Source organism: Mesocricetus auratus, unplaced genomic scaffold (assembly GCF_017639785.1).
Source record: "Mesocricetus auratus isolate SY011 unplaced genomic scaffold, BCM_Maur_2.0 Super-Scaffold_100676, whole genome shotgun sequence".
Classification (NCBI taxonomy): domain Eukaryota; kingdom Metazoa; phylum Chordata; class Mammalia; order Rodentia; family Cricetidae; genus Mesocricetus; species Mesocricetus auratus.
The window spans coordinates 176,029,514-176,057,486 of record NW_024429266.1 but is presented as its reverse complement, the minus strand read 5'-3'; the positions used below and the strand labels follow the sequence as shown (position 1 = coordinate 176,057,486).

At 51.7% G+C, this 27,973-nt stretch overlaps 1 protein-coding gene across 3 annotated transcripts; it reads right to left on the bottom strand.

Moving 5' to 3' along the window:
• Positions 1-278: 278 nt before the first annotated feature.
• On the bottom strand, positions 279-27,689 carry Cand2 (cullin associated and neddylation dissociated 2 (putative)). Of its 3 annotated transcripts, XM_040738235.1 has the most exons (16): positions 27,576-27,628; positions 22,892-22,946; positions 21,894-22,199; positions 21,142-21,296; positions 19,896-20,019; positions 17,375-17,640; positions 16,631-16,736; positions 16,316-16,458; positions 14,344-14,636; positions 12,892-13,033; positions 10,906-12,408; positions 8,343-8,438; positions 6,276-6,445; positions 4,416-4,580; positions 2,853-2,960; positions 279-1,154 (listed from the first exon to the last, which is right to left on the bottom strand). In XM_040738235.1, exons 3-16 carry the CDS (start codon positions 22,031-22,033, stop codon positions 927-929), a joined length of 3,639 nt encoding a protein of 1,212 aa, XP_040594169.1. In that variant the 5' UTR covers positions 22,034-22,199; positions 22,892-22,946; positions 27,576-27,628; the 3' UTR covers positions 279-926. The 3 variants fall into 3 exon arrangements, with proteins under 3 accessions (XP_040594169.1, XP_005066164.1, XP_021080467.1); XM_005066107.4 differs by lacking the exon at positions 22,892-22,946 and having other exon boundaries at positions 21,894-22,037; positions 27,576-27,689; XM_021224808.1 differs by lacking the exon at positions 22,892-22,946 and having other exon boundaries at positions 27,576-27,665.
• Positions 27,690-27,973: the final 284 nt, after the last annotated feature.

Here is a 27,973-nt window from a genome sequence, read left to right as displayed (position 1 = left end):
AAATTGCTCATTGTGACCTTGAACTTGTAATCCTGCCTCAACCTCCTTAGGTGGGATAACGGGTCTGTGTCATCGGCCCTGGCATTTTCAAGGCAAATCTTGAAATGAACTGTATTGAATAAACTAGCTACTGGGGATAAAAATAGTGAAGCCAGGTATGGTGGTGCATGTCTGAAGCAGGCAGATCTCTGGATTTGAGGCCACCTGGTCTACAAAGTGGGTTCTAGGATAGCTAGGGCTGTAACACAGAGAAACCCTGTCTCGAACAAAAACGTGAGAACTTTGTATCTGTTCTTTATTCAGATCACAAAATTTGGGCCGTAACTGGTGGTGGTGGCAGTGGCGGCACACGCCTTTAATCCCAGGCAGAGGCAGGAGGATCTCTGTACAGAAATGCTCCAGGGGGTGGGGGTAGGAGTGGTTCTGGCCTATGATCTAGACTTGAATTTTCAATACTAACCACTACACACCTTGAGAAGAACACAAACGGTTAGACGCCTTGGTGATGAGGTTAGAGATGGTTCAAACAGTGGGGCCAAGCCTGTCCAGTGAGTTACACATCTTCCCTGGAAACAATTCTTACTCTGTTAACTAGAAATGAGGCGTTCCAGGTTTTAAGAAGCTTGCCTGGGCTCTACACAGCCCTCCCCTTGGCCAGGGTGCTATTTTCTGACATGTGAGTCCACAGTAAGTGAAGTAGGAAGCCAACCCCTAGAGTCCAGTGCTGGCTTCTCATCACGTGGAGGGGTGCAGTGTAAAGGTGGTAGGACTTCACCCCTGCTGTGAGTGTCCTGAGTTAATGGGCCCAGCTCCCCACTGAAGCTGAGGCCTTGAGTAGGGGCCCTAGGAAGGCACTGAGGCTGCCTGGGAAGGATGGGGTGGCCAAGGCCCATGGGGATGGGAGGGGAGGCTTGCGTTCGGGACAGCTAGCTGAGTTCCATAGAATCCATGCTGGGACCAGAGGCCGAGTCTTTTTGGATGCTCTCGAAGAGGGCGGTGAGTTCTGGGTTGGATCGGATCTGGGCAGAGAAGTCAGCCATACCGGGGCTCTTCCGTACCTCAGGGTTGGTCATCAGGGCAGCCACTGCCCGCATTGCTGAGCGCTTCAGCTCATCCTGCTTCTCCAGCTCCTGCTTCACAGAACCAGCCTTGACCTGCAGAGGGAGACAGTGTCCTTACTGAGTCCATGTTACCCATTTTAAACATGCAGGTTTCAGGTTAATGATGATGGCCTGATTTCAATCGGATTCACATCAGATTTCATCTTTTGCTGCTAGTGTGTTGCTACTTGAAAAATCACAACTTTGGGGCCGGGTATGAGGCTCAGCCGGCAGAGTGCTTCACCTGGTATATACAAAGCCTGGGGAAAAGGGAACCTTCGAGTCGGTGGTGGTGGCGCACGCCTTTAATCCCAGCACTCGGGAGGCAGAGGCAGGTGGATCACTGTGAATTCGAGGTCAGCCTTGTAAACAGAGTGAGTTCCAGGACAGGCTCCAAAGCTACGAAGAAAACCTGTCTCAAACCAAAACAAAGCAAGAAAAAAAAAAGGGGGGGGGGGACACCTGCCCCAGCACCATGTAAAATCTGGTGTAGTCTAAACAGCTGGTAATCCCAACACCTGGGGGCAGGATGATCAGAGATTCAAGTCATCTTTGGTTCTGTGTTGAGTTCAAGGCCAGCCTGGGCTACAAGAGTATTTGTGTCTTATCTCCCCTCCTATTACCTCCCTTCCTCTTCCCCACCCACACAAAGAAAATGAAAACATTACTTGGGCCTGGTAACACAGACCTGTAGTCCCAGCTACATGGAAGGCAAGAGGGGAGGAAGGGATCATTTGGAGATCTACCTAGGAATCATTTATTTTTCAGGAAAACAAAACCACTACTCTTATTCTGCTTAAGACTGAAATTCTTGGCCCTCTTTCTGGCCAAATCTTATCCTTTCAAAACTCAAATGGGGATGGGTGGGGTGGAGGGCTAGGGAGATGGCTCGGTTGGCAAAGCGCTTGCTCTATAAGCTTGAGGGTCTGAGTTCAGATCCCACGTAAGAGCTGCCATGGAGCGCATGGGTGCAGGCACGAGCAGATCCCTGCAGCTCATGGTCACCCAGCCAAACTGAACAATGAACCCAGTTCAGCTAGAGACCCTGCCTCAAAAAACAAAAACGAAATGCTGGGTGTGGTGGCACACATCTTTAATCCCAACACTTGGGAGGCAGAGGAAGGTGGATCTGAGTTCTAGGCCAGACTGGTCTATACTTCCAGGACAGCCAGGGATACAAAGTGAAACAGTATGGAAAAAGAAGTCAGGAGATCAAGGAAAACAACTGTTCTGCCTCTGGCCTCTAGATACACAATATACATAAACAAATCACTCACACACACACACACACACACACACACACACACACACGCACACACAAGTTCTTTCATGTATCCTGAGCATGCCAGGCTGTTCCCAACATTACACCTTTCCATGACACCTTCAACCCAGATTCCCTTGAAACACTCCCTGTAACCAGTGGCTCCGCCCTTGAGCTGTCAGTCAGTCAGTCAATCACAAGAATCAGGCCCGCCTCCCCTGCTGGTATCTGCATAGACAGTGGGGAAGCTAGCATGTACAACATTGTACCCTGGGTCCCTCTCACAGCCCAACACCCAGGAGGTATTTAAACAAGGGATCTCAGCCTGTGATGCTGTGTAGCCCCGGGCAACAGGAGAACATTCTAGGGCAACAGGGATGATGGAAGCAACTAGCCCACCACTGCAGAGCCCATAGTGCAGTGAGTAGTGACTAGATCTGCCAGCTACTCCAAGGCCCAGGCCAGGCAGGGAAGGGCAGGGCAGGGCATACCTTAGCAGTACAGGTGGCTCTGAGTGGCTCGATGAGCCGGTCAACCCTCTGCAGGACAGGTACAGGACAAAGGGTAGCCAGCCGGGCCAGCATGATGAAGGTCAGCATCTGCCCAAAGAAGCAGATGAAGTCTTGGTGAAATAGCCCCCAGACAGAGCAGCAGACCCAAGGGAAGTACAGACTTGCACCCACAAACCCACAATCAAGTCATTCCAGGGCCCTGCCCAAAGCTCCCACCTCTCTGGGTCTCAGTTTCCTAGAATAGAAGATGTAAATGGTGATGCTGAATCTTGCCCGCCACTCTTAACTGTGTGAGGACTGCGTGAGGAGGGCTGGTTAACAAAAGACAGAGAAGGGCAGTCCCCACGATCACAAGCCTCTGGCAGAGGCCTGAGAAGGAATATAGCAGCGCCTCAGCTCCCACTGACACTAGTTTGGACATGCTGCATTTAGAAAAGGCTTGAGTGTGTATCACAAAAGCCCATGTACTGGAAGCTTGATTCCCCAGGATACCAATGCTGAGGGGTGATGGAACCTTCAGCAGGAGGTGGCTAGGTTGCTGGAGGTGGCACTGTTGGAAGGTGTTTATTTAGGTCTCAGAGGACCTGAGTTCTCACAAAATGCTTCATGCCTGACTCTACCATGTGACCACTTGTGCAGGTGCCTGCTTTGTGACATCACCAGAGCCAAGCCAATACCAGGCTGTGAGCCTGCTTTCCTTAAAAACACCCAGGCACAACATTTTTCTTTCTTTCTTTCTTTCTTTCTTTCTTTCTTTCTTTCTTTCTTTCTTTCTTTCTTTTTCTTTCTTTCTTTTTCTTTCTTTCTTTTTCTTTTTCTTTCTTTCTTTCTTTCTTTCTTTTTTTTTTTTTATAACAACAGCAAACAGTCCAGGTGTGGTGGCTCAGCCTTTAATTCCAGCACTTAGGAGGCAGAGGCAGGAAGGTCTCTGTTCGGTCTACAGAGTGAGTTCCAGGACAGCCAGGGCTACATAGAGAAGTCCTGTCTCGAAAAAACAAAATAAAACAACAATAACAATAACAAAAAAGTAATAACAACAACCAGAAAACAGACTAGTACAATGGAAATCTGGGAATTTACCTAGCATTTTTGTTTGTATTGTTTTGGAGGCTGTCCTGGATCTGTAGATCAGGCTGGCCTCAAACTCACAGAGATCTGCCTGCCTTGGCCTCCTGAGTGCTGGGATTAAAGACGTCTGCCACCAACACCTGGCTGGGAATTTACCTAGCATTATAGATTGTTTTTAAAAGAAACAACTATTTTTATGTAAAATCTCTTGATTTTTAAATGCAGTGACATTTAAAACAAATTAATACAAAGCAAAAATGGCATAAGCCATTTCCACACTAGTAGATTTGGAGATAGTGTGCCTAGACTGCACAGCTGAGAAACAGCTAAAGACTGACTGGTTCCTTGTTGGTGACAGAAAGTGGCAGAGCTGCTTTCATGGGGTGCCAGAAGGAGGAAGAACAGGCAGGTGCCTAATGGTGCCTGGCTCCCCTTGCTCTGAGCTGGACCTGCACCTGGCAGGGCACATCTTACTCGGATGTCATAGTGGTCCTTCAGCCCATCCTGCACGTGGTTCAGAAACTCGCAGACGTCCAGCTGGCCCAGGCAGCTCTCCAGCAGTGAGTACATGCACTCGAAGGCTGCCTTCCTCACATCCAGTCCATCATCTACCGTATGCTTGAAGGGCCCCATCTCCACCTGCAGGAAGGAAGGACAGAGGGTTTGAGGGTACAAAGCCCCTCCCCTAGATTCTGCAACTCACCCTACCTGCTCAGCATTGCATTTTGGCCCCAAGTCCTGCCTTACGCTCTCAAGCTTCAGGAATCAGCTCAGCTTGCTGTACCCTTTCTCCCAAGTGTCACACCTGCTGAGCAAACAGAGTAAGCTCCTGTGGGGTAGGCATGCATGTTTGTGTGCGTGCATGCGTGCATGCGTGTGTGTGTGCGTGTGTGTGTGTGTGTGTGTGTGTGTGTGTGTGTGTGTGTGTGTGTGTAGGACCTCATGCATGCTGAGCACGTTCTGCAACTGAGCTATAACCTCACCCGACAGATGACACCTTACTTGAGTGTTAAAGACACCTTAGGAAGGTCTGGGGATAAGGCTCAGAGAGTAGAGTGCTTGCCTGGCACACAAAGATCCAGGTCTGATCCCCAGCACCAAATCAACAGAACATGGTGGCACACGCCTACAACCCCAGCACTTAGGAGGTGGTAGCAGGAGGAGCAGACGTTCAGGGTCATTCTCAGCCTAGACTACATAAGATTCTGTCTCAAGTGAAAACCTTAGGAAAAAAGTGCTACTATCAATCCCACTCAACAAACAAGGAAACTAGGTTCAGGGAGATAACTGACACAGCTAGTAGGTGACAGAACCGGACACAAAGAACCAAGGCCTCACCGGGCATTGGTGGCTCACATCTTTAATCCCAGCAATTGGGAGGCAGAGGCAGGCAGATCTCTGTGAGTTCGAGGCCAGCCTGGTCTATAGAGTGAGTTCTAGGACAACCTCTAAAACAATACAGAGAAACTCAAGGCCTCTAAAGCTTTTAACCATGAGATCTGCCTTCTAACAGTAAAGTTTGTGCTGAAATGCTTTTCTTTTGGAAAATTTTTCCAACCCCTCACAAGAGTACTGCTTCCTCCTCAGCCCTCCATGAGATGACTTGGCTGTCAGTCATCTCAACCCCTACCCCTTTAGCTTTCTCCACAAGCCTGGCCCTCCTAACCCCCCCCCCCCCTCCTGGAGGTCAAGCTGAGTACCATGGTGGCAGAAGTCAGGTATGGTGCATCTGTCTGAGTCACGGAGCTTGAGATTCTGGAGGAGTGACAACAGTTGCTGACGTTACAGTCCAATAATCCTACAAGCTTGAAGCCTGAGGTTCAGAGGTTGGAGTTTGTTTGGACTGTGGATTTTAGAACATTTGCACTTCCAAAGAGACATCTTGGAGAAGGGACCCAAGTCTAAATACAGACTCCATTTATGTCTAATAAGCCCCTTCTTCATATGTCTGAACAGTTTCAGATAGTAGTTGTAGGATGCCTGCATTTTAACTAGGCCCTGTCATAGGAGGCCACAGGCAGCAGCACACTTGGGGACTGGGATGCTTACCATGAACATGCGCCACTAAGCACCAGAGCTGCCCCAGGTGCTTAGGGCACATTCCTGTGGTACAGGCATGGTGGTTGTCTTCACTTAGCTCCAGGGGAAACAGAAGCTCAGGGTTTACAGCTGGGGAGTGGAGGGAGGGGCATGGCATGACTGGGGCCATGTGGCCCTGGTGCCTGTGTGGGCTTCACTCCTAGTCCTCAGCAAGCCTGCCAGCAAGGCACAGGAGACGCAAGGGGACAGCTAACGAGGGACTAAGTCATGCCAGGTGCCCATGCGGCCCTGTACCTCTCGGATGAGGTCCCGACGGATCTTGGTCTCCTGGTAGAGGAGGGGTAGGATGTCATCCAACAGGTCCCGGACCAATGATGGTTTATTGTGCACAGCTGAGTTGAAGAAAGTGAGTGTGGCCCGGCGCACGTTCAGGTCTGGGTCCTGCAGGCTTTCCATGAACTCTGCTGCAGGGAGACAAAGGAGGATGCAGAAGCAGGACACAAAGCCACCTCATGCTGTACCTGGTGACTAAGGCACTGTGAGTTGTGCAGGCTGAAGGGCAGTCCACGTAAGAATGCTGGGGTTCCCACTAACGGTGGGCTTGGGCAGCCTTGACCTCTTAGCAGGGTTTTTAGGAAGAAGACATGATAGCAGCTTCGAAGCACAGGGCTGAGAGCTGGCACAGAAGAAACTTTTGTTTTGAGACAGGTCCTCACTGAATGGCTCCTCTTGAGTACAGGATGACAAGAGAGGGCCACTTAGAGGACGGGGTCTGAAGTGCTAAACTGACGTGGTGACAAGAGATTACATAGACTCAATGGCTCCTCTGAGTAGGCCTTTGGAGAGGTTTAATTGGGAACTTGGAGCATGTTTTATTTATTTGGGACAGTGCCAAGGATGGCTCCCAGGGCCTGGCACATGCTGAGCCCACGTACTACCACCAAGCAGCAGCCTCACCCAGGAAAATATGAGTACAGAAACCCAGCCGTCTCCACTGCAGCAGTGACCCCTGATGTGCCCCACTGGGAGGACCTGGGATCCTTCCCATGGTGCTATGCTGGCTTCTAGAGTCCTGCTTCTGTGAGAACACAGCCTAGGAATCTGACAAGTATGAACCCTCTCTAGGAACTCAGTTTCCTCACTTGTAAAGTGGGACCAATGTCCTTTACTAGGCTGTATGAGAACTGATGAGTTTTTTATCCAAGAGCATCTTACAGTATCCAACTCAGGGAGCTCAAAAACCGAGGATCAACATGCTAAGGTCAGTGGTGCATGTCTGTAAGCCCAGCACTTGGCAGATAAAGGCAGGGTCAGGAGTTCATGGTCATCCTAGCTATATATAGTGAGTTTAAGTCCAGCATGGACTGTACAGATTCAGTCTCTAAACTAGTCTTGGGGGCCAGAGAAAAGATGGGTCAGCACTGACTTTCCTTTCAAAGGACCTGATTTTGGTTCCTAGCACCTACGTGGTGGCTCACAATCATCCATAACTTCAGTTCAATGGATCCAATGCCCTCTTCTGATCAACATAGGCACAGGCACACACATGGTGCATAGACATGTACAAGTGAAACACTCATACACACACACACACACACACACACACACACACACACACACACACACACACACAAGCCAACTAATAGAAATTTAAACAAAACAAACCTGGACATGCAACCACAGCAGCTCATCAAGGCTGGAAATCTGCCTGTGACCATCCAGGTCAGGCCATCAGATGACTGACACAAGGATACATTCTCTACTTGAGTGGTCATGCCACTGGCCCTTTGGTCTGCCACAGAACCCTGGCATGTGAGTCATCACCCCCTTTATAGTTGAGATTGAAATGCCCTGCCCACACAAAACTGTATTCATAGCCAAGGCTGGAGAACTGGGATTCTGCTGTGGCCTCCTGAGAAGATGCAGGCACTTGGCTTTGAACGCAAGAAGTCTGGTCCTGCAGGAGGTTCCAAGGGAGGGCCTGGCCTACCCCATCAAGGCTCCTGCAGCACAGGTACCCTCAGACTTGGTCACATGGGGGCTTACCAGCTCAGACTTACTTTCTCCTCAGAGTATTTCCCACCCCAGTAAGCTGTTTCCAAGAAATTCTTTTCCAGAAACTTCTCACAGCCACTTGACAGATCAGGAAGAAGGGGCATGATAGGCCTACCAGAGCCTTGGGGGTGACAAGGGGATCTTTAGGCAGATCTCTTCACTCAAGAGTCTGTCCCTGCTGCCCATCACAAAGAGCTGCTTTTGGGACTCTGACACCCTTGGCTAATTTGTAAGACACCCTACCAAGCTCCATACCCAGGGTGAGGGGACTAGTTGTAGCCAAGACAGGGGATGGGGGACACATACCAATGTAGCTCTTCAGGAGGGGGTCGATGGAGTGCGGCTGGTCTGAGATGAGGAACTTGACTGCAGTGATGACCGTGCTCCGGGTATATGGCTGACCTGCGAGAGGAGAGGCGACAGTGTTGGGCAGCAGACAACCCGGAGGCCTGTGGTACAAACGCTGTACACCCTCTCCCTACTTGAGAAACAACTATGCCCAGAAGTCCACGCTATTATTCCCTGTGGCAGCCTTGAAGCTGCCCAATTCTTCCTCCTGTAGGTAGGAGAGTAAGCACCTGGGTCTTGGCACCACCCTGCAGGGCAAACAGAACACTAGGACCTGGGAAAACTCCTGCCTCTGGCTGAGACTACACAGCAGCTTTCAGATATCCTCTCCATTCAAACTCACATAATAACGAAATGTTAACTAAAACAATGAAGCTGGTGTGGTAGTGGCCTGTCACACTAAGGACCCAGGAGTATCTTCAGGAGTTCGAGGTCAGCCTGGGATACAGGGATACAAAGTCAGCCGTTATCTCAAAAATAAACAGAATTATGAAGGACTATTGGTCTGTGTTTCACACGGAAGGAAGAACTCAGAGAGGCCAAGCTCACATTTAAGGTCACATAGCAGAGGCCAGGGGAGCTTTTAGTAAGCTGGAGGCCAATGATAAGCCTACAGAACTCAAGTCCCCTAAAGGATTCATTTTATTTTACCTTTGTTGCTGGCTTTCAAGTAGCTGGGGAAATGAAGGGCTTACACATATCCCTAAGGATGGAGGGTGATGCCAGGACATGGCTCACAGTCCGGCTTGTCCCCAGCTGGAAACAGATTGTGTGATCTTTGGGACTAGGGCCCCACTGGCAGACGTAGGCTGCTGATGGTAGGCCTTAATGGTATCATCTGCCTTTGAAACCAGACTAACTGATTCCTGATCCACCAAGGTGTGAACTAGCTACACTGCAAGCTCCCACTGCCGTGAGTCCTCACACCATGTCTTCCCACCCATGGCTGGCTGTCCCCTCTAAACGGGGATCCTCTCTAAAGTCACTTCTATCAGGGATTTTGTCACAGCAGTGAGAAAAGTAACTACTACCATTCATGTCCACAGCAGGGGTTATGAAAATGACATCATTATTTTGATGATGAAGTGTTTTTTGTTTTTTGTTTTTTTTTTTTGGTTTTTCGAGACAGGGTTTCTCTGTGGCTTTGGAGGCGATGATGAAGTTTTTAAAGACATGGTCTCTCTACATAGCCCTGGAACTCAATACGTACACCAGGCTGATGTGTACTTCACAGAGATCCTCCTGTCTCTGCCTCCTGAGTGCTGGGATTTAAGGTGTGCACTTCCATGCCTGGCTCTATGTCACTTATTTGTGTGAGACACTAGGAACAGAACCCAGGGCCTCATGTATCACAGGCAAACACTCTATCGCCAAGTGAGAGCCTCATCCCCAGCCTCTGATTTCTTTTCTTGAGTCAAAGTCTCACTAAATTGTACAGGAATGTCTTCAGCTTCTGTAAGCAGGTAGGCCTTGATGTCATAATCCTGCCTCAGCCTCTGAAGTAGCTAGGATATATTCCTAACTATAGAGTTATATATTTATAATCCCACATGCCTAATGCCATCATGGAACTTCAAATTGTATTTTTACCCCTTAGTCTCTTCAGAGGAAAGGATCTAGGATCTCCTTGGATACTAAACCCAAGGACAAGCCCTTTCCACAAAACAGCATGGTGTCTACACAGAACCTAGGCACATGGTCCATGTACTTCCAATCTTTTCTATGTTGTTTACATTAAGCATGTCAACAGTAGTTAATTAATACCATTTAGGAAAAAGGAGCTTGCAAGATGGAACTTGCTATAAATGCACTTGCTACCAGTCCTTAGGATCCACAGGACAGAAGGAGAGAACTGACTCCCATAAGTTGTCCTGTGACCTCTATATGTACACCACGGCAACACGAGAGTATATGCATGTGTACACACACACACACACACACACACACCAATGTCATTTTTTAAAAAAAGATTAAAACAAGAAAGTCTGCACATGTTAAGTACAGACACAATATTTTCTTGGGTTATTTTGATTCAGGTGAGTTGAATTTATGATGCAAACCCTCTGGGTGAGAGGTCTGTTCAAGGAAGGGATACATCAGAAACCCTGTCCCGTTAGGCTGGAGAGGTGGCTCAGAAGTTAAAAGCACTGGCCACTCTTGCAGGGGACCTGGGTTTGTTTCTGAGCACCCACAAGGCAGCTCACAGCTGACTCTAACCCCAGTTCTAGGACATCTGATGCCTTTTTCTGGCCTCTAAGGGCACTGCACATACATGCACATACATATATGTGCAAAACACCCATCCACATAAAATTAAATAAATCTTGAAGAAAAACAAAAGACTTTGTTCTTCTATCTCAGAGATCACACTATGCCGGTACATTTGGGAAGCGCATTTCTATCTGGCTCCTTTTCCTTGATTAACAGACATGTGACTCCAGTGATTTGCATGAGCTGTATACATGCTTGGAGATCAAGTGCCCACCCTGTGCTGGGCCAGCTTGGGCCATTGTGCCCTTACCTGCAGCAAGCTGTTTCCGGAACCGAGGCAGGAGGAAGGGAGGGTTCACAAGCACTAGCTTCCCAATGCACTCAGCCACCACACACCGCGTGCCTTCTTCAGGGCTCTCACAGCGCTGGAAGAGCAGCGCCCAGACATCCTCAACATAGGGCTTTAGGTTGTCAGGCTGGGCAGCCGCCAAGGCCTCCCTAAGTGCATGTAGCAGCAGGTACTGTCGCCGGGGCTCGGCCTCGATCTGTGCCAGCAGGAAGGGCAGGAAATCAGGCAGGTTGCCAGCACCCACACGGCCCAGGGCATATGCGGCTGCAGCCCTCACATCCTCACTGGGAGACCCCAAGGCTTCCAGAAGCACGGTCTTCAGCTCTCTCTGGGGGCCTGGCCCAGCCACCTGGCCCACCTCAGCCAGTGACAGGAATGCCAAGACTTTGACTCCTGTGCTTGAATGGGGCGACCTGGCATCACAGACCAGGCGGCTGGCAGTTCCTGCTGCCTCCTGGGGACAGGCAGCTGAGAGGGCAGCCACACACCGGGCCAGTGAGTGGAACACCTGCTTGTGCAAGCCGGGTCCTCCATCCTCAGCCTGGTTGTAAACAGGTGCAGTGAGCAGACTAATGAGCTCAGAGTACTCCACACACGGAGGGCGGGTTCCCACCAGTGCCTGCAGAAAGCCTTCAGTGGCTGTCAGCACCCCAGCAGGCAGCAAGGGGGAGTGCAGCAACCGCATCAGCTCTTCCAGGACAGGCCCACTGACTTCCACAAGAGAGGTGGGCTGCGCCTGGGTCACAGTGGCAAGGAAGTCGACAGCCAGCTGGGCCACATGCATATCGTTCTCGCTGACCAGGGCAGGCAGTTCAGCTAGCACGGCCCGCACAGCAGGCGGAGGCAGGCCGAGGCTCTGACTCTGAGCCAGGGCATCCAGGGCAGCCAGCGTGGCCAGCCGCAGTGCCCGCTGATTCTTGCGCAGAAACGAAGCCAGGATAGGGAGTGCCTCAGCCAGGATGGGCTGCAGGTCAAGTCGTAATGGAGACACAGCCACCAGTGTCAGCGCCTTGACAGCAGGCAACCGGGTGATCTCATTCCGTAGGCGGTCCAAGAGAAGCATAAGTGTGGGCTCTAGGTCATCCCCAAGCCGGTCACCAAGGTGACCCACAAGGTGGCCCACACAAGAGATGGCCCGTTCCTTCACTTCCTGGTCTAGATCAGTAGCGCGGAGTCGTGCCAGGGTAGCCGTGGACATCTCTCCAACATATGGCTCTGGGTCCAGCATCCGAGGCCTATCCAGTGGCCACAGGGTCCGCACCAGCTCCTGGAGCACCAGTAAAGCCTCAGCTGCCACCTTGTAGAAAGGGTCAGCCACGCAGGCCATCACAGGTGGTAGGAGGGTGGGCAGGTGTGGGTGGAAGGCCTCGGCTGGCTCTGTACCCAGAAGCCCCTGCAGGAAGGCCAGGGCATCCATCCGAATGGTGGAGGAGCTGGAGTGGTCAGCCAGCGAAAAGACAATGCCTGTGGGTGGGAACCAAGGTTAGGGGTCTCCCAGCCTGGTTCAGTCTGGGGATACAGTGACCAAGGAAGGCATCTGCACGGAATCAAAGCATCCAAGGGGGGGGGGGGATTGGGGGGAGGGCACGGGAGGAGGGGAGGGATAGGGAGAGGGACCTGGAACTGACTTGTGAAGCAACCTTGTTTCTTATCTAAATTTAAACTGGAAAATAAAAAAAAAAAGAAAAAGGATGAAAAAAAAAAAAAGCATCCAAAGCTCCCAGAGGTCACCAGAGCTGAGGGAAGCAAGGCCAGAGAAGCCACAGAGTATGCTTGGAAGCAGCCTTGTTCTCCCTGTGGTCAGAGGTAAACCTTCATGGGCCATCATTGCAGAGCTCTGCCCAGAAATAATGCCTGGGCTCTCAGGGATTGAGGGCTCAATATAGGGTAGGGGTCTGTATTCTGGAAGAGGCCCAAGAGTAGATAGCCAGTTATAGCCCAGCCTACCTGATACCAACGCGGGCATATGCTCTGCCAGGCTGCCGGGGAGAACACTTGCCAGCTCAGTGAGGAGGTTGAAGCAGCCCTGGCGGGTCCGGACATTTCGATCTTTAAGTTGCCGATGTAGGGCCTTCATTACTAGGGGCACCTGTGGGCAGGTAGGCAGCTCAGGAAGCAGCCAGGAGGCCTCCCCAGGGAGGACTCCGACACGGATGGGACACCTCAGTGTCCACCAGCCTCTACTAGCCACTGGATCCAGACTCTGCAGACAGAGTGATGGCTGCCTCCATCTTGTAAATGCAGACACGGAATGGGCTCGAGGTGACCCAGCAGCCTGGCTGTCACCTCTATCTCTATGGGAGAAGCAGAGGCCTAGCTGTCTTCAGTGTATGGCCCCTTCTCTTCTATTCGTAGTTACACTCACAATATATTCCTGAGTCCAGTGGCACTAGTGCCACCCTGATCTGTATCTCCGATCCAGCTTGCATTTTCTGCCTACCTACTAGCTCAACCTAGGCATCTGCTACAGTCTGGATAAAGTCTATGGCCATGAGGACCCACACAGTAGAAGCTTGGTCCCCAGTATGGTGTTTAGTATTAGGAAAAGGAGGGGCCTCTGGAAGGTGTCAATATCAGGAAGTCACTAAGAAGGATGAACTAGTTCTACTGGACTTAGTCTCATCGTTCTGGCTTCCTGACTTACCATGGGATGTTTTCCTTCTGTATATTCAAGCTACCTATAAAGATGTCACACAGCTAAAGCAATCCACATCAGAGCAGGGAACATGCTTTTTGGACTGTTTCAAACCTGAATTAAATAAGCCTCTTTCCTTAGTAGGGACCTAGCCTTTAGCATTTTATTATACTAACAGAAAATTCACTACTTAGAGCCAATGAGGACTTCAACATAAACATGATGCCGATATCCCCTCCTCTTCAGTGTTCCCTATCTCAGGAATATGAGAGATCGAATGATTTCAACCTGCCTATCCCACACAAGCAACCTATCATCAGCAGGTCCAATGGTTCATTCTAAAACCCGTTTCTCAGGCCTGCACAGCCAGTCAATCCCTCTGCTTCCATTGCGCCTAAGGCACCATCTCTTGTCACCTGGACACAGTTGCAGTGTCCTCCTGTTGGTCACCAGCCATGACTCTTGTCCTGTCACAATCCATTCCCACCCAGCAGCCAGAAGAGCTCTTTAAAGTGAAGCAAACTTTTGCTACCCTCTTCCTGAAGCCGCTTACTCTTGGGATGAAGTGAAGCCCTTCTCGATCCTGGGAGTCTACTTACATTGTTGCCCATGAGTCCCAAGCCTGCATCACAGAGACCAAGGATGAGGCAGGACTCCATCTGAACCCCCAGGCTGGGCACAGAGAGGTGCTCGGGCCACATTCTTCAGCCAGTGAAGAGATGGGGGAGCAGAATGAGGGAGAGTGGGTTAAGGACATAGCCCACCTGTGCCCGTAGCATACTGAGGTTGCTGCCAGTCTGGGTGGGCTCCTCCACGGCTTCTAGCCATCCCTTAGGGGGCCGCGTATGTCGCAGCAACATGATGTAAGCCCCAAAGATGTCTGCCTTGACATTCTCCTCCCGTTCCTTGAAGCGGCGGATGAGCGCGGGAGCCAGAGTGCAGTGGAAGTCGGGCACCAGGTCGGGACGAGAGCCGATCAGGGCTGCCATGCACTTGGCGGCTGCTCGGCGCACCTTCCAGCTCATGTCATCATCGTCGCTGTACTCGTCCTCGCTCTCTGGGGCAGGAGTAGACACACAGCCATCTCTCAGCTCAGGGAAGACGACTCTGGGCTTTACCTTCTGAAGACCAGTATTCACGCCACCACCCTTAGTGAACACTGCGGTGTGCTCAGGATGGCACCACGCCCTTCTATCCACAATCTCTCCCATGGGGCAAGGACCATTCCCCATTGCAGAGGACTGGACCTAGAGACATGAAGTGGCTCGATCCAATGTACGAAAGTCTGCACGTCAGCCACAGCCCTTCCTGCCTCCAGATCCTTGTCTGTCAAGGAAGAACTGTGTCGGTATGCTGACACAGGCCTGTAACCCCAGTACCTGAGAGGTGGGATAGGAGGATCATGAGTTCAAGGCCAGCCTGAAATACTTAGTGAGACTTTGCCCTCTTCCAAAAAAAAAAAGAAAAGAAAAGAAAGACAGGGACTCTTAAGTCTGCAGTGGAGACACAAAAAGGTTCCTGGGGCTTAGGCCCATCCTCTGGCTTCAGGTCTGACCATTCTCAAAGAGAAAGGCGACCTCATTGTGGCCTTGGTGCTAACCCAGTCTCAGTCAATCAAAAGCCTTGCTTGATCTAAAAGGTGTTCAAGTAAGACAAACACCAGAGAAAGAATGGGTATGTGTGGCCTTCTGCTCAACAGGCCTGAGCGTCAGCAGATCACAGCTCTACTAGAAGAAAGGACCCATTATACAGATATCAAGACCAAGGCTCAAGAGAGGGTGAGAGATCTCCTCAGGAAACATAGTTAGCAAACTGCAAAGCAGAGTCAATCCCATCCACCTCGCTGGGGCAGAACAGAAGGCTCAGGGTTGACGAGGAGCACCTCTTTATCCTGGATCTGAGACCACGTGTTCCTACTGTGCCACACCATTGACAACTAACACTCACATAGTGGGCTATGCCCACTGGTCAGCTCAGCAGACATCACCTTTAATGGACCCTGTGCTGCCATCCAAGAAATATCCGTAGCCCTCTATTGTTGGCAAGAAAATGATCCAACTCCTGGTTTAGCCTTCGAGGCTCCAGTATGCCTGCTTGATTTTGTTTTAGGGCCCTATGAGGCTTTAAGTCCCTAGTCTCTATATTTACCCTGACTTTAGGAAATCTGAGTGATGGACAGGACCTCAGGCCCAGAGGGAAGAGGCCTCTGAGTCCCCGTCTGGACTTGTCCCTTCCAAGTGCCACCATTCAACATCTAGCATCATCCTGAAAACCATTTATAACAATGGTAGCATGGAGGTGGAGAGTCTGTCAGAGCTGGCCCACATCCTGGCTACATACTTGGTGGTTCCTCAGTTTCCCTGTATGAAATATGAGGTCACATCTAGGTTTTAGGATCACCATTAGGAATAAGAGGTAAGAGCTTGGAACACTAGTGGATGTTCAGGAAGTGAAGATTAGAGATGTTGCTTGGGACCTGTGAGAGCCTGGCCACCTGAGGGTCGTCATACATTCCATACACACTCCATTCTCAGCTTTAAGTCACCTCTAAACACTTATAACCCTGATACAGCATAAACATCCTAATGCCAGCTATCACATCACTGTCTATGTCTTTCCCGAGTATTTTGATCTCCTGTGCAGGCAGGAGGATGACTGCGCAGCCTTCCTCACAGCCAGAGAAGAGCAGCATCCAGCCAGGCAGGCCTGCTCTTCCTCAACAGGCCGTCCACCGACCTTGCTCACTGAAGTCACTGTCCCCAGTCTCCATCTGCTCTTCGTCCTCATCACTGTCATGATGGTAGTTGGGGTCATGTTTCATGTACCGGAGGCAGAGGTTGGTCACATTGGGTACATGAGGGTCCATCTCCTTGGGGCACCTGAGGGACAAGAAGGAGAGTCCTCACTGGAACCCAGCATACCAGAGCAAGGATAGAGCCCCAAAACAAGTGACAAGAGCTGACTGCTTTGAGGGTATCATCTTGTCCCCCATCCCTACCAACTCCCCACGCAGCTCCCAGGCCTGGCTTCTAGTGCAACTGCCACACTTACTTCCTTAGGAAGGCCTCGAAGGCCTGGAGGCAGGACTCTCTCAGCTCATCGTCATCCAGGTTGCAGAACTCCTCCACCAAGGGTACCAGGCGAGCCAGGTGGGCCCCTACAGAGCCAGATGTTCACTAAAGTAGCCACACTTTCCCTTAGTCACCAGCCCACAGCCTCAGCCCAACTGCTCGCCCTTGCAAGGTAAATTCAACTTAGAGGCTTCGGAGGCAGGCTGCCTGGGGTCTAGACTGGTGGCTACCTATGTATCATGGGGCTGTGGGCCACTTGCAAGACCACCTACTAATCATCACAGCATGGAAGCCAATTAACCATGATGCAGGTAGAGCTTAGCTCCGGTCCTTGCACAGATCAGGCTTGCGATAAGCAGCATGTATGGTTGAGTCACAGTCAGGGTTATGCCTTATTCCTAGGATGTGAGCTGCAGATTCGAGAACAAGAGGGACCTCTGGTCCCCAGGCTTTACAGCAGTGGTTCTCAACCTTCCTAATGCTTCCACCCTTTAATACAGGCTCACAGGCTAAGGTGTGCTTGTCAGAGCCGAAGGCTCAAACACATTTTATATAAGTGTCTGATATCATGACTCTCGAGGACTATCCCTGAGATTCCACAGAAGTCACTTCCAGAAGACCACACAGAGGTATAAGGCCCTGAAAAGGAAAGCCATCGTGTTCCTGCTAGGGCACTGTCCCCGCCCACCAGGCCCCGCTCAGAATTTTAGCCCCGCCCCCTCACCCAAGCGATGGCCAGCCTGGCGGCCCACGCTGCCCAAACACTGGATCAGGGTTCGAATGGCTGCCGGGCTGGCCGGCGCACGCGGGCCGGGAAGCCGGTCCACCAGGTGGTCAGCGAGCTCCACGAAGAGGTCAGTGCTGCAGGAGGCGGCCAGGTGTCCGAGTGCCCCGACGGCACGCTTGCGAACAGCCAGGCGCGGGCTGCTCAGCTGGGGCAGTAGGCAGTGCAGCAGGCTTGCATGGAAGGTGCCCAGTGGGGCACCTAGCCTGGGGACAGGACGGAGGGAATGTCAGGCCACGCACCACAAGCAGGCAACTTGGGTCTGCATCCCCATCCTCTCTGTACCTCCCTCTTATGATATTCAAAGACCCTGGGAAAGTGACAAGGTACCCCTCAAACCGTGAGGAGTGACTTAGCGTCTTACTACAGGAAAGAAAGCGTAAAGAGACAGCCTTGTGAAGGCTCCTCAGTCAACAGTGCAAGTCCAAGACCTGAGCCCAATCTGTCCGCTTAGGGAGGAGTGTGGTGGGCATGGGGGCTCCATTGAGGACGGTCCAAATTCTTGGGAGCCCGGGGTTTGCCTTAATATCTATCCTTACTGAGACTGCAGTGGTGTAAAACCTAAGACTTTATCATTCCTCTGCTTAACCTTGCTATGGCTCCCCAGTGTCCTCTGGATAAGCCGAGCTCTGAACTCACGGCAAGAGACAATCCTCGGGTAGTTTCTCCACAGACAGAACCTGGCTCCACATGGCCCCAGTTTGTTCTCCATAGTGAAATCAGCTCTGGATGAGTTTGGTTTCACAATGTCCCGAGGCCTTTTCTCTTGCTGCTCTGCTGCCCTCCAAGACCTCACTGTCCTGTGCCCAGCCCAGATCACTCTGCTGCAGTCTTTACCTATTTATTCATCTGCTGGGTGATAGGGTCTATGCTGGAGGTCGGGCCCTAAGGACAGACTCTGGCTCTCTGGAGTTCATGATGGAGGGGTGCCTTTCAAACACCACAAATTCAACTTGCTCAGATGAACCCATCACCTCCTACTGTACCCACCTGCTCCTGAGCATTGCCACCCCGATCCTTTATCTCCTGGTTTCTAAAACCTACAGGGCCAGCCTCCCGCCTGACCACTCTGGATCCTGTCGAGTCTACCTCTTTCAGAGAACCCATGGAAGCCAAACCAAGTCTAGGGGCACAGGCCTATAATCACACCTGCTAGGAAGGCTGACGCAGAAGGATTACAAGGTCAAGGCCAGTCTGGACTACAGAGTTCATTCAAGGCCTGCCTGAGCAACCCTGAGAAATGGAGTCTCAGACATAAAAAGTAATGGCTGGAGACGTATCTCAGTGGTAGGGTTCCTCCCCAGCATGGGTAAAGCCCTGGGTTCAATCCCACCACTAACATAAAGACAAAGACACGCCTCCCCAAGTCAGCCTGTCCAGATTACAGAAGGAAAGAGCAAAGGAAGACGGATCCTGTCCTTGGGGCTCCTGCTCAGCCCTCCAGCCTCATCACTGCATACCAGCTTCCACAATCAGCTCACCATGCAGAAGCCCCGGGCTCAAGTCTCTTAGAACCCAGAGCAGAGGCTGCTTAGGTCATGATCATATATGCAGCTGATAAGAGTGTAGAGGCCCCACGCTAAGCCCTGTATGATGGATACATACTAATCAATGGGCCCCACCTCTGGACTCCCTGAAGGTCACTCACTCCATTCTCCATATCCAAGACTCCTTCCCCAACTCCTGGATCAGAGGTGGCCAGATTACAAGTACCAACTATGGACTATTATCACCCACATGGCATGGAAACTCTAAAACTCTCTGAAACCTTTAAGGGACCCCTCTGCCACATGGGCCTGAACTCCCAGCAGAGCCCACCATGCTGTCTTTCCATGCCATGAAGAATTCTTCTAATCTTTGTTTTGTTGTTGTTGTTTGGGTTTGTTCTTTTTTTTTTTTTTTTTGACAGGATTTCTCTGTGTAACTGTAGACCAGGCTGGCCTTGAACTCACAGAGATCCTCTTGCCTCTGCGTCAGGAGTGTTGGGACTAAAAGTGTATGCCACCACACCCAACCCTTCTACTCTTTTAATCAAAAGGACAATCTGCATCAGTGTTTCCCTTGGGCCCCAAACCCAAAACCTTCATGATCCTCTCCTGCCTCTGCCCTCTGTGATGCCCTTAGATCTGCTAGGCCCCGGAGCCTCAGCTCAAGTAAGAAGTGCCCAGAAGCTGAGCTAGGGCCTTTGGAGCTTGGGCCCTGCACTTGACCTAACCACTACTATTATGTCCAGTTGGCCGCTTGCCTGTGAATCCAGGAGCAAGGCAAGCTCACCACTAGGCAAAACCTGGTTTTTCCTGCCCCCAAAACAAACGCACAAGCCATGGGAGGTGTACTGACTGTGTGACCTTGAGCTAATGACCTCCTAGAGCCTGTTCTGTAGTGTGACATTATTGCATGCAGGCCACTCATCTCCGTCTTGCCTGTCCCCTCCCTTCTTGCCCAAAGTGGCCTGGCTCACCTGCTCAGCATGTCGGAGAGGATGTCCAGGGCTTCCAACTGCACAGCCACGTCCTCCTGCTGGGCGATGGCACTGGTGAGCTGGCCTGTGATCTTGCGGCACACGTTGATAGCCAGTCCTGAGCCTGTGCGGGACACAAGTGGACGGGATAAGGCCTTGGGCTGAGAGGGCAGCCAAGTCTGGCCTGCTTGTGCTCTGGTTGTGTTTCTAAGCCCACATCCGGTCCAGGAAAGCCTGGGCTTCAGTGGTCCACAGTTGACCTGAGTCTTAAGGAACAACTACAGAAATCAGCTAGAGGGGATGATAAACTAAGGGCTGAGCTGCTGGCTGGCTCACACGCTTCTACTAGGGAGGGGGCAAGTTAAACACTTCTTTTCCCGGTCCCTTCCAGCCAGCAGCAGCCAGTGGCCCAGCTCTGGCCAGTGGATAGAATGGACTGGGAAAAGGAGTTTTTTCTTACAAAGGAGAGAGAACATGGGCGAAGAGTGTGACCGTGTGGGTCTCGGCCACAGAACAGCAGCTACGAGAGCGGGAGCGGCCTGGCCACGCACACACAGGCCCTGCATTTGACCTCTAGCACTATCACCAGGGAAAAGGAAGAGGAAGAGAAGGAAGAAAGGGAGGACAGGGAGAGGAAGCAGGAGGAGGGGAGCAGCAGCGTCCCTCCAGAGAGAGCAGGCAAGTCTTTAAGCTACCATGAATTTGCACTGTTTACTTGTGGCAGGAAGCATTCCTAACAAATAGGCAGCCATGAATTTAAATTGATCTGGGTCTGAAGTCTTTGCCACAGAGGGACACCACGTAGGTCCCTTTACTTCCCTGAGCCCTCCCTCTTTCTTTTTTATTTTAAGACAAGTTCTCACTACTTAGCCCTGGCTGTCCTAGAACTATGTAGATCAGGTTGGCCTCAAACTCTTACTGATCCACAGCCTCTGCCTCCAGGGTGCTGGGATTAAAAGCGTGGGCCACCACTGAATAAAGATATTTAATATACCCAGCACTCGGGAGGCAGAGGCAGGCGGATCTCTGTGAGTTCGAGGCTAGGCTGGACCGACAGCCTCCAAAACAATACAGAGAAACCCTGTCTCGTAAAATCCAAAAAAAAAAAAAAATTAATATAGGTGCAAGCACTTGGTGAAGAGAGAGAGAGGCATGCAGAAGGCACACTGTGAGCACAGGTGGCCTTCCCAGAGACGAGTCCCCTGGCCCCAGTAACACAGCAGGGTTGTGCAGCAGCACCGGGTACCTGTGGTGGCGGGAGGCAGCTCCGAGAGGATGGTCTTCAGGCCAATGCCGGCGATGTCCCGGAGCTGCTCCTTGTCTGACCGCATGTTGGCACAAAGGGTGTCCACAATCGTCTCCACTTGGTACTCCTTCACTTTGCCCACCAGGGGACCCAGGCTGAGGCAGAGGGAGGGATGGAGAAGGACCCCAAATCCCCAGGCATGCCCTAAGTCAGGTTTGTGGGGACACACACCCTGAGGAAGACCTCAGTTCAACAGAGGGCCCTTTCTTGCTAGGAAGCCGGTGGGTGCACCCAAGCCTATGACTCGCATCTCACCCTGTGGCTCCACAGGCCCCAAAGCAAGGGTTTTCACACCTGAGCTAGTGTCATATGGCCTAGAGAATTGCTAAACACTGATGGCTGGGCAAGCCCTGAAGGTGTAGGTGGCGCCTTCCAATGCATGGCTAACCGGTTTTCACTGGCAGACGCTGGTCATCAGCCTGAGATCTGGAGCCTCATTTCTCAAAGCCTGGTAGCAGATTGTCACCGGAGGACCTGTCAGAGCTACAGAACCCTGCTGCCGGCTTTCTTCCCCCTCCCGCCTCCTCCTCCCTACTTCCTGGATAACCTCCCACATAACTTAGATCTGAACTCTTGGCACAGGGTCTACCTCTGGGGATTACTGGCTAAGCGTCCGAAACTACTGTTGCCCCCAGAGTGCCTGATGATTCTCCCAGGTTGCGTCCTTTCCCCACGCCACCCCTCCCACTCACCACTTGACAGCCAGGTTCTGCACCTCACCACTCCTGTCCTCCAGGAGCCGCAGCAGGGTCCTCACCACCTTGCGCTCGCTGTCCTCATCTAGCTGGATGGAGTCTTTCTGTAGCTCTGACATCAGGTCACTGGTGGCCATGAACCTGGTGAGGGGCAGGGAGGAGGAGCACTGTCCAGCAGCTTCCAGGCCCTGACAGACGGGTAGGTGTACTAGAGTTCCCCAAAACTGGAGCTCAGCGCAAGGGTTCGAAGGCACGTGGGTAGCCAGGGCTGCAGGCAGTGCTGAGCCACCTCAACTAGACTGACTGCGGGAAACAGAAACAAAAGGGTGGCTTAAAGCTCAGGGCCTGGGGAGGAGGGCTCCTGTCACTGCCACTGCCAAAATGGGAACTTGGACAGGTCACTTGCCTTCTCTTGGCCTCAGTTTACCTATTTGAAAAATGGGGGCTGGGGGCTGGAGACGGCTCAGTGTTTAAAAACACTTGCTGGCCAGGAAGTGACAGTGCACACCTTTAATCTAAGTACTTGGGAGGCAGAGGCAGTCGGATCTCTGGGTTCAAGGCCAGCCTGGAAAAGCACTTGCTACTTTTGTAGAGGAACAGGGTTTGGTTTCCAACATCCACACCAGGCAACTCACAACCATCTGTAACTCTAGTTCCAGGATCCTGGCCTGGCCTCCATGGGCATTGCATGCATGGTATAAACACTCATACACAGAAAATAAAAATAAATAGACCTTTTTAGATTATCTTTTTTAATTGAAGGTGAAAAAAAGAAATAAAAATGGGAACTAGACAGTTGGGGAATGGTGGTGCATGCCTTTAATCCCAGCACTCGGGAGGCAGAGACAGGTGGATCTCTGTGAGTTCAAGGCCAGCCTGGTCTACAGAGTGAGTTCCAGGACAGTCAGGGATACAAAGAGAAACCCTGTCCTTAAAAAAAGGGGGGGAATTAGACTTGGGCTGTGATTAAGGGGTTGTGGGCCCACGATACATACTCAGTACATGGCATATGTCATTTGCATGTCACAGTGATAGGCGGCTCATGAGTACCTGAGTATGAGACAGACAATTTCATGGCAGAGTCAGGTGTGGAAAAGAAGCACCTCCAGATGCACAGATGAACCCTGTCAAACACCCCGCCCTTAGCAGGCATCTGAACCTGACCCCTCGTCCAAGGGGCTCATTTATCACAGCAAGCCCCACCCCAGCCTCTCAGCCTGTATTTCCAAGTTCCTGGGTGACATTCAGGTCACAAACCTGCTGTTTTGTTTGTTTGAGACAAGTTTCACAGGGTAACCTTGGCTGGCCTGGAACTCACTCTGTAAATCAGGCTAGACATAAACTCACAGGAATCCCCCTGCCTCTGCCTCCCAAGTACCAGAATTAAAGTCATAGGTCACTATGCCTGGCTAGTCATGAACACTTTAAAAGTCACATGGATGGGCAACTGGCACATTTTGATATTTTGGAGACCAGAGTCAACAGCTGACCAACACATTCCTAGTCACAGGACCAGCGCCAAGGGCTTCAATCACCCCCAGGGTTCTTAAGATCTTCTAAAAAAAAGCCTGCTGTTCTGTCCTGATCATTTAGCTTACAATGGTAGTTCAAGTCAGAAAGCAACAAAGAATGGGGCTGAGGGGCCTCACAGGACACCATTCTGGCTAAAAGAAGACAGCAGAGCAGAGGACTCTCTGGCTGCCCTCAGCTGTGTCCAGGATGCAGATGTTTTTCCCCAGCTTGAATAACTCATCCCCATCTGAACACCATTAAAGTGACTTCTAATTCCTGGAAACAACATCTCAATACCACTGGGTCTCTACCTAATGTAGTCACTGCAGATGGCAAGTGCCCTTTCTCCAGTGCCGCCATTCCCACAGACTGCCATGCTTGCTGGTTCCTGCTGGCGCCTGAATGGAGACTCATGGAGGAGATGCTATAAAGAGAGGTCCAGAGAAAGCCTGCTGCCTGTCCCAGCCTCCTAGGGTACAATCTGTCACCACTGGAGTGGGGCCCCAGCCCAGACCTGCTGTTTGATGTCATGGCAGCCCACAGAGCCTAGCGGGACCCTGCCCATGCCACCATTTCTTAATTGTAACAGCCAGAGCAGCCTGAAGCTGCTGAGAGAAGGCTGGGGCTGAGCTGAAGGAGAGAAGGGGACTGCTGCTGTCCCACCCACCACCCAGGCACTTTAAGGGAGGGGATGTTTGCGTTTGGGCCTTTCTGAATTTCTGCTGCACAGGGCCCAGAAGGGCCTGGCAACCCCGACTGTGCTCTAGGAGACGCAGGATGGGCCCAACAACCAGGGAGTCTGTCTGGCACACTCCAGTTCATCACCACCTCAGCTAGGGCTTCTATTGCTCAATAAAGACCATGGCCAAAAGCAACTTGGGGAGGAAGGGTTTCTGCTTGCAGCGTTAGCTCATCATTCAAGGAGGTCAGGGCAGGAACTCAAGGCAGCAACCTGGAAGTAGGAGCTGAGACGGAGGCCGTGGAGGATGCTGCTTATTAGCTTGCAGCCATGGCTCTTTTAGCTTACTTCCTCAGATGTCCCAGGACTACCTGCCCAGGGTTGCCATCACTCACAATGGTCTGGGCCCTCCCCATCAATCACTAATTAACAAAAAACTACCACAGTCTCATCTACAGGCCAATCTTATGAAGGCATTTCCTCGATTATGTTCCCTTTTACTTTCGCTTGGGTCAACCGGACAAAAACCCAGCTAGCACACCCATCAAGAGTTTAACTCAAACGGTTCTGTCTCAGGGACCATCATGATCATTGTGATCTGCACACACCTAAGCATTACAGTTGCCTTAGACAGGTCACCTCGGGGCTTTGCACCCTCCATCACAGCGCTCTCTCCTGTGTAGCGATGAATGTGTGAGAGTGCTCCACAGACCATGACCACACACACACACACACACACACACACACACACACACACAACCCCCCCCACAAGCACACACGTATACAGGCATATAATATCTCCCCCACATACACACACAAACAATGCCCCCCAACAAGCACACACCATGCACATACACAGACACACACATGTATACAAACATACAACAAGCCCCCCCACCATACACACACATGTATACAGACATGCAATACCCTCTACATACGCCGGGCGTTGGTAGCGCACACCTTTAATCCCAGCACTGGGGAGGCAGAGGCAGGCGGATCTCTGTGAGTTCAAGGCCAGCCTGGTCTACAGAGCGAGTTCCAGGACAGCCTCCAAAGCCACAGAGAAACCCTGTCTCAAAAAACCAAAAAAAAAAAAAAAAAAAAAAACCCTCTGCATACACACACAAACAATCCCCCACACACAAAAACACACGATGCACATACACACACGAATACATATTCCACACACATACATGCATGCATACCTACACACACATACACCTGTGCACACATATACACATATGTGTGCATACACATACTTGGCACTCAGCAGGTTCACCTCCGACACTCCAAGCTCACCAAAAACAGGCTTGACCAGGGAGCAGGGTGAAGGCAGGAAAAACTTAGTGCTCAACAGCCCTTAGAGTCAAACAGCCTTGTGGAAACCTGAGCCCAGAAATCAACATTCATAAATAAGCCTCAGCATTTCAGACACCCAGATTCTGCAGACACCACTCTCAGAGGAAACACCACGGTGCTGGGGTGGTGGTGACAACAATTTGATAGGCTAGAGCTCCAAAATAGAGTGGGGCTTTAAGGAAACACACTTGTCTTGTCTCTGGGGGGGGAGTGGCCAGCTGCCTCCTTAACTCCAGTCTCAGTTTTTCCATGAATAAAATGAAAATTTTCTTTGCCCCTCTCCCACAGCATCCTTAAGGGTTTTAGTAGGTCAACTTGAAACAAGTAGGCTCAAAGAGGTTACAGAGCACCAGAGAATACCGGTGTGAGATGGGTCTTCTGCCTCCTCAAACAGTCTTGTGTCACCATGAGAAGATTCAAAAATTCCTGCCAGATCTCTTCCTGGTTTTCCCTGTCAGAGTTTGAGCCCCAGCAAATCTGGGAAAAAGGCTTCCTGTCCCTTGCCTGGAACCCCAGTCAGTTGCTCCCCTCCAGGAACCACAGGCCATGGTCTCCTGTCATTCGAGAGGCAGCACCATTGGGACACTGGGCCACATGGTGCCTGGACAGCTGGCCAGGGGACACAGCCTCCTGGTATTCAGACTTTTAAAAATAGACACTATTCTCATATGCTCAGGGTGGTTGGTTTTAAGTGTCCTCGAGGCTGTTTGCAGGGACAGGCTTAAAGGACTTCTCTGGCCCTGACTGAAAGGGCCAACTCCCCAATTCAGAGGCCCAGGAGGCAGTCCCTCAGCTATGGCAGGGCATGTGACTTTGGATAAACCAAAGCCCCCTCCAGGCCTCTGGAGAACAGGAGGGGCCTGGGACCAAAGAACCTTCAACTAGGACCTACCCTGTCCCCCAGCACAGGCATCAACAGAAGATCAAAGGTGACATGGCAGAAATACAGAAAAAGATGCTTGGTCCTGCATGGAGCACAGAAGCACCCTGGTAACAACTCAGTGGGAGCCAGCAGTGAAGATGAGATGCTCAGTCAGCATCCAGAAAAGTGAGAGTGTACAGCATCACAGAGGCAGCCATTCGCAAAGCACTTACCTGGTACCTAAGCCACAACCGTAGCTAAGGTTCAGAGGGGGTGGAGAAATTTGCCCGTCATATCACATACAGAGCCAGTAAGTTATGGCTGCCAAGATGTGAAGCCAGGGCTAAGGGTTCAAAGCCCTCTTACCACCATGGGATTTGGGGCTGCAGAGATTTTGAGAAATGGATTTACAGGACACAGCAGGGGTCAGACCACGAGAGCAGGCTTCAGGCCCCTTCAGGTTAGATTCAGGACATCACTAAGACCTCCACCTCTGCTTGGTCCTACCTTTGGCATTGTACCCAGCCCCTTAGTCCCCCGAGCCTCAGTATCCCTGCTTGTAAAAGTGACAGTGGATGCGGAGTCCCCTCAACTTGAGGGTACACAACTGGGCATCGGGGCACGGGTCAACCCCTTTTATTCACTGAGCCTCAGTTTCCCTGCAAGAGGAAGACCGCACAGATTGGTCCCATCCTTCTGGATGGCTCTGTTCCTGTGTTTCTGGAATGCTTGGAGGGAAGGACAGGAGAAAGAGAATGGGGGAGTCGTGGCCCTAGCCCCAACCTTTGCTTCCTGCCTTTAAACCATAGTTTATTGAACATCTCAGGAGAGGAGAGGAATGAGGAGGGGATGAAAGAAAGGGAAGTCAGGATTAGGAGACCCGGCAGGGATACAGGCTGGGGGGGATGGGGTAACCTAGAGACTGGGTAGAAGAAGATCGGGTATCAGAAAGGATGGAGGTGGTACAGGGAAGGCGCCTGTTTCAGTGCGGTCAAAGGAGGTCTGCACTGAGATCCCAAAGAGAGGCCGACGGGAACTTCACTGGAGGGACAGGGGGGTGCCCAGTATGGGGGGACCTGAGGGGTCAGCACAGCAAAGGCGGGAAGAAGCCGGGGGGGCGGGGTTGTTGCAGCAGGGCAGCAGGCCTAGCCAGGCCCAGGGAAGAGGCCGGGGGTACCCGCGGGGGTCTGCAGGGGGCTGGGGGCTGGCGGCCGGAACGGGCTAAGGTCCCTGGAAAGTAGCCCCGGGCCGCCGCAGGGCGCACCTGAAGTCCTTGTCGCTGGACGTCATCTTCTCCAGCAGGCTGGAGATGTGGAAAGCAGCGGTACTCATGCTTGCTGCGCCGCGGGCTGCGGGCGGGAGCGAATATGGCGGCGCGGCCTCCCCTCCCCACAGCCACGCCCCCTCCCCCTCGGCCACGCCCCTTCGGTCACCCTCACCCCCTCCTGTCCCGGGAAGGGCTGGACTGCAGGACCTGGCCCCTTCTCCTGGGGAGCCCTGCTCAGCATGGCTTGCACACTCCAGAGACAGGCAACTACACCTCCTGGTTCTGTCTTGTGGATCTTTGACCTTGCTCGGTGGCTTGCATGCACGCATGGATGTGGGATGGCAGTCCCAGGTTCCACTAGGCTTCACTTCTCTGAGCTCCAACTTTCTCATCTA